An 8,265-nucleotide genomic window follows, 5' to 3' on the forward strand; every position below is an offset into this window, starting at 1 on the left:
ACACCCACACATGCTCCTCTGAGCCAACTACCCATCAAGAAATTCACCCTTTGACTTGCTGCAGGTCCCACAGCATCTGACAGGAGAGTTAGTGCTGATTGGAGGAGCTGCACATCTCTCAGTGACATCACTGCAAGCCTGCGGGCTCCTGGGAGGTTGTTGAAGTGGCCAATTAACATCTCCCACCTTCCCTTTTCCCTTTTTAGCTCCTTTAAGTGTGGGAATCATTCAGGAGAGTTTATTGTCATCATTAACAAGAAGCACATCATCATATGAAAGAAGGGACGACAGTCTAATGTGAAATTACACATGAGATTTATTTTGTCCATGGATTCTATAAACAAAGTATGCACCGAATGTCATTTACTTATTCAAAAGTAAATTTAGACAGTTCTCACGTACAGGTTTAATAATGTAATGAATAATGTAATTAATCAATCATTAAGAAATGCCTTTCCAAGTTCTAAATTGCCATGTTAGCAATGAAGGCAGATATGAGCTTTTTAAAGTACTGTAGATTCTGTATATTGAAGCCCAGATGTGTCCTAAATTACAGAACGTCCAGAGGTCTGCGCCCTACAGGCCCTCACTGCTCTTCCTCCTCTTCTTCTTCCTCTCCCGTTGCCACCTCCTTGGTGAGCCGCACCTCCACCGTATGCCCCTCTGTTGCCCTCACGTCATAGGCGTAGTAGGAGACCCTGTGGGAGAGACCGGATTGGCTACAGCAGGGCTACTGACCGCTGACCAGGCAGCAGCCTCTCTGCCACTGACACATCAGATATGAGTGTTTTAGTCTTCAAAGAGTTAAATCTCAGATCATCACAGCTGATGGTAGCAGTGTGTGTGGGGCTGACCAGGACTGATCACGGCCTCACTGTGTCTCTGTGGAGAGTCAGGACTGATCACTGTGTCTCTGTGGAGAGTCAGGACTGATAGCTGTGTCTCTGTGGAGAGTCAGGACCGATCACGGCCTCACTGTGTCTCTGTGGAGAGTCAGGACCGATCACGGCCTCACTGTGTGCCCTTACCCCCTGTCCCGCGGCAGCCTGGTGAGCAGCAGCTGGCTGAGATGGACGATCCTCTTCCTCCACTGCAGGTACAGATTGCGGCGGGTGTAGAACTCCAGCAGCAGGTGGCTGAAGTCGCCGTCACGGTTCGCCGACACCATGAACCTGTACACCTTCCCCGGCTGGAACCTTACTGGAGCTGAGCTGGAGGCAAGCCACACGGGGACGAGACAGCCATTTTATTGTACGTTATTGAGAGCCTTCCTGTCATACAATCGTCAAACACTGAACACTTTCACCTTCCAGGATGTGCAGATCAAATTCCTCAGCTGGAGATGAAAGAGACTCGGTTGCTTGAGCTAATCCAAGCTGAAGGAGGTTCTCTCGAATGCAGAAGATCGTAAAAGGGATTCATTTCAACTCTCAGAATTTTCACTAGCTTCAATTTTATCAAAGCCTTTAATCTCGAGACGCCCCAGTGTGCTCAGTGTGTAAGAATTAGAGGGGACACTGGTGGGCTGCTTGGGCTGCGTCGTGTTTTTCGAGTGACCTGACCCCTGACCTCGCGTCTGCCTGCCACACGGCTTTACCTCGGGGCGCCCAGCTCCAGCTCACTGACTCCGGTGGCTGCCTGGAAACGGTGCAGGCTCCCTCTGGTTTTCAGGGATCACTCACCCCGAGAGCAGCAGAGGTGAGGTCTCCACACCCCCGCCCCTCAGCTGGATGAAGAGGTACGCTCTCAGCGGCGTGACGCCCCCGACCTGGAACTCCAGCAGGAAAGGGGTGACTAGGACAGAGGGAGAGAGAGCTGGAGGGTCAGTCCTCAAAAGGCGTCAGCTGACATCACTCGAGCAGAGTGTCATCGGATCATCAGACCATGTCGCCCCACCACCAGTCTATAACTAACCCATCCATTCTTTCACACTCTAGAGTGTTGCATGGTAAATCTTGCCCCATGTCAGTTCTCTCTCCTGGACTTACGCTACGCTGTACTGCAATCAAGTACAAACTGAAGGGATGGCAGGTCCAGGAAAGATGGCAGCTCTGGCCTGAACTACATTTCCCAGAAAGCTGTGTGTGTGTGTGGGGGGGGGGGGGTCGCCCCAATAACCTCAGTCACCTGACCTGTTGCTAGACGGCAGTTGGTCAGGTGACAGTTTAAAACCCAGGAAGCAGAAGGTTTCAAGAGGGCAGAAGAGGAGAAGCAAGAGAGGAGAGTGGTCCAGCAACCCTGTAAAGGCCTAGTTAGGGACAGTTAGAGGTTTAGTCAGTAGCTCAGTCGAAGAAGAGCTGCTGTATGCTTTTGTTTGCAGTTCCAATGGGTTTGATTTTGTGCCTGCTGTTAAATAAAGAGCACAAGTTGTTAGGTACCTTACATCTGCTGTTGTGTCTCATTTCTGGGGACCCTTATTAAAAGAGTGCTTACTACAGCACCCTAACCCCTGGGTGTGTCCTAAAATGAGCAGCTTTCCAGTTGTTGTGTTTAAATATGTATTTGATCTTGTACTGTGTGTCTGAAGTAGCCTGATCCTTGTGATCGGTTATCAATTACTCTGCCCTGTTGGTGGGCTGGGAGGGAGTGGCTCACCGCAGAAGGGCGGGGCAGAGGTGACGTCCAATAGCGCGGTGAGCTGCTGAAACGGGACCGGGCGCTCAGCGGCAACCCAGCTGGTGTTGTAGCCTGACAGAGAGGGGGACAGGAAGCATTAGTGTCATTCCTTCTATCGCAGGAAGTCAGGACATTATCAAGCAAAACACTGATGGTGTGGTACTGAGGAACTGTGAAACAGTCTCATGATATCAAGGATTCAGTGACAGATACCTTGGTCTCAGTGTCATGATGTTTCAGTGTGTCCGTGTCAGTATGTTGGTGTCAGTGTGGCACAGTTTCAATGTCAGGAGCCGAGTTTCTCCCTGTCTCGGTGTGTCAGGAGCTGAGGTTCTCTCTGTCTCGATGTGTCAGGAGCTGAGGTTCTCTCTGTCTCGATGTGTTAGTGGTCAGTCCTCTCGGCGTCAGTGCTGTCTCTCTCACCCAGCTGTGGGCAGGCGTTCAGGCCCGCCGTGTGGCAGTGTGTGCACTGGCCTCTCTCGAAGCCGTGGCGCGAGAGGCAGGGGAAGGCGAAGAGAGGGCAGTGGGAGCGGATGGAGCTGGTGAAGATCTGGTGAGCCCTCCAGTGGCTGCACAGCACGTACCTCTCCCCTGAAACGAGACACAGCACAGGCCTGACCCAGCTCCCTCTGGACCACCTGGCCAGGAGCGGAGGGCCCCCGCCGCACACCCGCTGTCTCGGTGCAGTCGGCGTACAGAGCGGTGGACGGACGTGGACGAAGTGGACAGGGAGGAGCGCAGCTGCGAGTCCTGCATGACCCCCGAAGCCGGGGTGGGGAGGGGCTGAGAACAGGCCCCGGAGCTCAGATTTCGGGGCTCCCAGTGCTCCCGGGTGACGGAAACACTCACGGTCCAGGAGGCCGGGGGGGCAGCCGGGCAGCTGGTGGCCCTTGCCGATGTAGAAGTCCACGTGGCCCAGGGGCCGTGCGGAGCCCAGGGCCACCACCGGCTCGTTGGCTGGAAAACAAAGGGCAGCAGGCGTGAGCGTACTGGAGCAGCTCCGCCAGCACGCGGCTGTCTCCCTCTGGCTCCTGCTGTGACAGGCGGGGAGACAGACACTTTATTGTCCACTACTGTGGAAATCCGTCTTTGGCTTCCCCCAGGGAAGTACAAAACACACAAGCAACACACAAGAGTCGCATAAAATCACATGAAATCACCACAACAGTATCTGATACACAAATAAACAGGAAGTGGTGGGACATTTACACAGCTTCACTGAGCACATTGCAGGGGGGACAAAAGACTTCTCATGAATGTTTGTATTTGAACTGGGTTCCCTGTACCGTCGCCCTGATGGGAGTGCTGTGACTTGAGAGAGGGTTGGGAGTGTGGGGGCAGCTGTGACTCTCCTCGCCGTCCTGAGAACTGTATTATGATATAAATCGCAGAGCTGGGGCTGCTGTTTCCCAGTTAAAGGAAGGGCTGGGAGGTGTGCTCTATTTCTGCTCTTCTGTGTTTCTCTCTCTCCCCCACCTCTTCAGCGCAAGTGAAGAGACGGCTGCAGGCCCTTCCGAGGAAAGTCTCCCTGTCCTCCTGGCTTGTTTTTACACGTCAGCTGGTCAGCGAGCCCCTTCCACCACACAGCAGACACGTTTCTTACTCAGCCTGTTTCTCCGCTTCACACCTCCGAGAGCAAGGGACTCACGTCTGAAGTTGGTGTGAATAACATCCACGAACTGAGCGTCAGACCAGTCCAGCCCGACGCTGGGGCCAGCCTCTGTGAACTCGGGTCCAAATGGGTCCAGTCCTGGGAATAAAACCAGAAGCAGGCGGCTCAATTTCCTACCCTGCAGATCTCTCATTCACTGGGCTCTCACACACATACACACGCGTTTACTGCATAAACAATCGCATTTTGTTCATCATGAAATTCATCATGCAGGCCACTAAAACCTGTCAGACATTGGAGCTCCTGTCTGGGAGCAGTGTCTGACGATCCTCTTGGATCAGGGAATTCTCCACACTTTTCCCAGAAGAAGTAATTGTTCTGTGCATTTGGAAGAAAGGGGAGACAGCTCTTTCTGGTGGGTGAATGCAAGTGCACTGCTGTGGTGTGCTGGGTTGACTGAGGTTGGAGTAAATGCATCGCAACAAGGATAATATCGAGTGAGGCGCCATGAGAATAAAAACTGCGAAGGTATTAAAATATTAAGTTCTGAAGATCTTGTTTGATCCTTCTTGATGCTTTTGAACTTGTATGAAACCCACGAAATTAGTATTCTATTTTCAATGCCAAAAGACACCTAATTTGGAAATTCGTGACTTCCCAGAAGACTTAACACTGAATTGTTATGGTCGCATTACAGTGCTAACCAATTCATCGTACCTTTAATTGCAAGAATGGTCTGCTAATAAAAGCGTCGAATACATACTTTGGATGTATTTGAGCTCTGTAAACGTCGTTCACTTAAAAATACTGCAGGGCATTTAGAGGCGATATGAACAGTTATCTGTAAACACCCGCATCTATCCGTCAATATTATCTTAATGTTATTCATGCATTCCAGACGTGTCATTTGTTTACGGGAGAAATGTTAGGTCTCTGCGTGCTCAGCTCCTGCAGGTGGAGCAGTATCGAGCCGCTACAAGCAAACGCGAGCACTGCCGCACTGCTCGGGGAGCCGGGCTGTACCCCTCAAGACCCAAGACGCCTGTAGCATCTCATGTGTCTTACTGGTGTCGGGACTGCTCTGGCCATCTACAGGCGGCTTTTAGAAAGACGTAGATATGTGCATTTGTTTCGCCATGTTGGCTAATAAACCAGAAACTGGCGCTAGAGAGCTGTAAGAGCGTCTGACGACAACGACAGCCAATTAGGCTACAGCTACGCATGCCCCGCCCCCTACATTTACATCACTTTCTTATTGGTCACGAAAGATACAGCGAGCCAATAGCAAACCACAAACGATGAAAAAAGCAAACAAGTAACATTAAAAAGCAAATCATGTAACGCAAACAAGAGAAATAAAATCTGAAATTTCTTTGGTCTGATTGGGTAGGCCTGGGATCCATCAGGGTGGGCCTGGGCCCATGGCTCCGCCCCTGCAAACCAATTTTGGATCTGATCTCCTCTCCGGTGTGTCCGGGAGGCTCTGTCCTTACCCGTAATCCTCCCCAGACAGCCTCGCAGGGCAGCCCCAGCATTCCCTGCGATGTGAGCGCCGACTCCGAAGCCAATCAGATGGATCGTCTCAGCTGAGGAACCACGGGCCTGGAGAAGAGACCCACCATCAGCCAGCCCTGCCCCTGAGACGCACCCGCCTCCCACGTCTCCCAGGCAGAGAAAATTGTCGAAGCCAAACAAGACTCCCGTCAGCCCTGTGCTGAATACTGTCTCTTCTCACCTAAAATGAAGAACGTGACCCTTCTGAGTGACTATTCCTAGTTACTGATCTAAGGCACGTGTACACAGTCCTTTAAAATGCCAGACCTTTAAAATAAGATGAAGAGGCTTCAAAAACACTGCTTGATTGCATGTCCAGGTTCCCCTGCAGGTGCTGATGGAGACGTGGCCACACCCTGCTCGCCTGCCCTCCCACACGGCCCCCCGCGAACGCAGCGTCCCGACTCACCAGCAGCGCCCGGATCAGACAGGCCAGCTTCCTGCCCGCCTGCCTGGCGGTGGGCACCAGGCCGCGCCCGCGAGGAGACAGCCAGTCCACGGCCAGGACGTTGAGCCGCTGGGCGGAGAGCAGCTCCAGGGCCAGCCGCCCCACCCACTGGGGCCGCACCTGGGGGGGCCGCCGGCCGTGCACGATCAGCACGCTGGGGAGACGGGGGTCCCAGGGGTACGCCCCGAGCCCCCCTGGTGCCGTCATGTTGAGGGGGCGCCCGCAGGGGCCGCCCTCAGCCGTGAACCCCAGCACTCTCGCCTCCAGGGCGGGTGGGGCCACGGAGAGGAAGTCGGGGCATTGTGACGCCCTGGTGCCTGTTGGGGTTAAAGGTCAGGGTCAGGCTTCCGTCACAGTCACAGTCCTTCAGGCTACAGACCACCTGCACATCCTCAAGGAGTCGCCCAACGCCACCGGCTAGACTCCCTTCCCCAAGCTGAGAGTGTCCCATGGGGCTGCCGCTCAGCCACAAGAACAATCACAGCAAAGGAAACAAACAGCGCTTGTGCCTTTTAAAAAAAACAGAGTAGTATTTCATTGAACAATTTCGGGTACAAGGTTAGTTGGGTAACCTAGGATAACTAGTCCCGCAGAAACGCGTGGGACCCCATCAGTAAGAAAATACTGATAGGCACTAGCTGTAAACCCAAAAACACAACAGACACAACAGGAGGAAAGGCTTCTGGGGGCCAGGCTAGCTCCCTGCCGTAGTCTGGCTAACAACTAAGCAAAGAAAAACCTGGAACAAATCCAAAACATGAAGAAAAAGGAGTAAAATACAGAGAAATCTAGAGCACAACCAAAACGCAGTCTCACGCGAGGGCTTTTTCAAGACTCCGGGTGTTGCCCCTCAGGGCTCTGTAGATCTCTCCGGGATCTCGCTCAAGACCTCATCGATCAGCTGGAGCTCCAGAGCAGATATTACTCAGACTTGACCTCCAGCACACAGAGGGCAGAGGGCAGAGCAGGGTGCGCCCCCGGCAGGGGGGCTGAAGTCACACGACAGTTTGAGTCACTCAGAGAGGGCTCCGTGCTGCAGGGCACTCTGGAGCTCACACTGCAGACAGGCCCGGAAAATCCCCTTCGAGGCTGTCCTGCAGGAATCGCTGCTTAGGGTTGAAGCTACCCCCCTGGTAAATCATTGATTGAGGCAGGTATAACACTTGAAACACTGAGCACTCCTGATTCAGACGCACCTGAACTCTGGGTACCAACATAGTTAACGCACCGCCTCTGGACACCCACAATTTACCAGACTCCATTGAGACCCAACGAGACTCTGGGCACCCACAGATCAGACCCAGCCAGACCTTTACTATGCCCGATTCTTGCCTGCTGTCATTCCTAGTGAACTGCAAGCCGGGCTGCCTCTGATGTCCTGGTCCAATTGCCAGTCACGAGTGGCTCACGTAGCTCAAGCCTTCCCTGAAGCATGTGATACCATGTTACTATGACTGGATTCTGATTTTATCTTGCCTTTCTGAGGCAACCGAAACACTTCATGAAGTAATATCTTTAGACAATACCACTGTAAAACCATGTGGCACAGCTAGCAAGTATGTACAAAACAACATGCTTTTAAGCATTTTTGCATTATCATCAGGGATGTAGAATCCCTAGGAAAAAAACATGCACTTGTCATTTTCCATAGACTTGTCATCCATTCCAATTCCGATATCAGCTCCCGAAGGTGTTACAATGATCAGCACAGCTGCATCACCACACCTGACCGCAGACCTTGCCAGTCATGGCCGATAGCCCACACGTCTTTCAGAGGAGACCGTACCTGCGAAAGGTCCAGGGAGAAAGCAGAACAGCCACAGCGTCCGAAACATGCTCCTCTCCGCTCAGGCGCTAGCCGCTCACTCCCTCCTGTCTCCCCACGCACAGGAGAGCAGCAGAGCAGCTGCGATAGCGGGGGACCAGGCTGATAGGCTCTTCTGCAGAAGGGCGAACCGGCTTATCACCCACATCAAGCACTCGGCATGCAAATCTGCCCAGAATGTCTCTTTGTGCGCTGTTGACCTTTTTACAG

At 52.8% G+C, this 8,265-nt stretch overlaps 1 protein-coding gene across 1 annotated transcript; it reads right to left on the reverse strand.

The window, feature by feature from the left end:
* Window positions 1-302: 302 nt before the first annotated feature.
* LOC148816908 (lipase member H-like) lies at window positions 303-8,135 on the reverse strand. Its single transcript, XM_088939349.1, has 10 exons — window positions 8,017-8,135; window positions 6,192-6,547; window positions 5,722-5,830; window positions 4,265-4,366; window positions 3,466-3,573; window positions 3,040-3,207; window positions 2,596-2,688; window positions 1,683-1,794; window positions 1,029-1,211; window positions 303-698 (listed from the first exon to the last, which is right to left on the reverse strand). The coding sequence occupies exons 1-10, from the start codon at window positions 8,063-8,065 to the stop codon at window positions 587-589; spliced, it is 1,392 nt and encodes a 463-aa protein (XP_088795475.1). The 5' UTR covers window positions 8,066-8,135; the 3' UTR covers window positions 303-586.
* Between the last annotated feature and the right edge of the window lie 130 nt (window positions 8,136-8,265).

The sequence above is a fragment of the Atractosteus spatula genome, chromosome 22 (assembly GCF_055471065.1).
Source record: "Atractosteus spatula isolate fAtrSpa1 chromosome 22, fAtrSpa1.hap1, whole genome shotgun sequence".
Classification (NCBI taxonomy): domain Eukaryota; kingdom Metazoa; phylum Chordata; class Actinopteri; order Semionotiformes; family Lepisosteidae; genus Atractosteus; species Atractosteus spatula.

Coding starts and splice junctions, on each gene's coding strand:
- LOC148816908 (XM_088939349.1), bottom strand. CDS start 8,065: ATGTTTCGGACGCTGTGGCTGTTCTGCTTTCTCCCTGGACCTTTCGCA. Junction 2,689..3,039: donor GAACGCCTGCCCACAGCTGG/GTGAGAGAGACA, acceptor CCTCTCTGTCAG/GCTACAACACCAGCTGGGTT. Junction 699..1,028: donor AGGCTGCCGCGGGACAGGGG/GTAAGGGCACAC, acceptor TCTCTCCCACAG/GGTCTCCTACTACGCCTATG.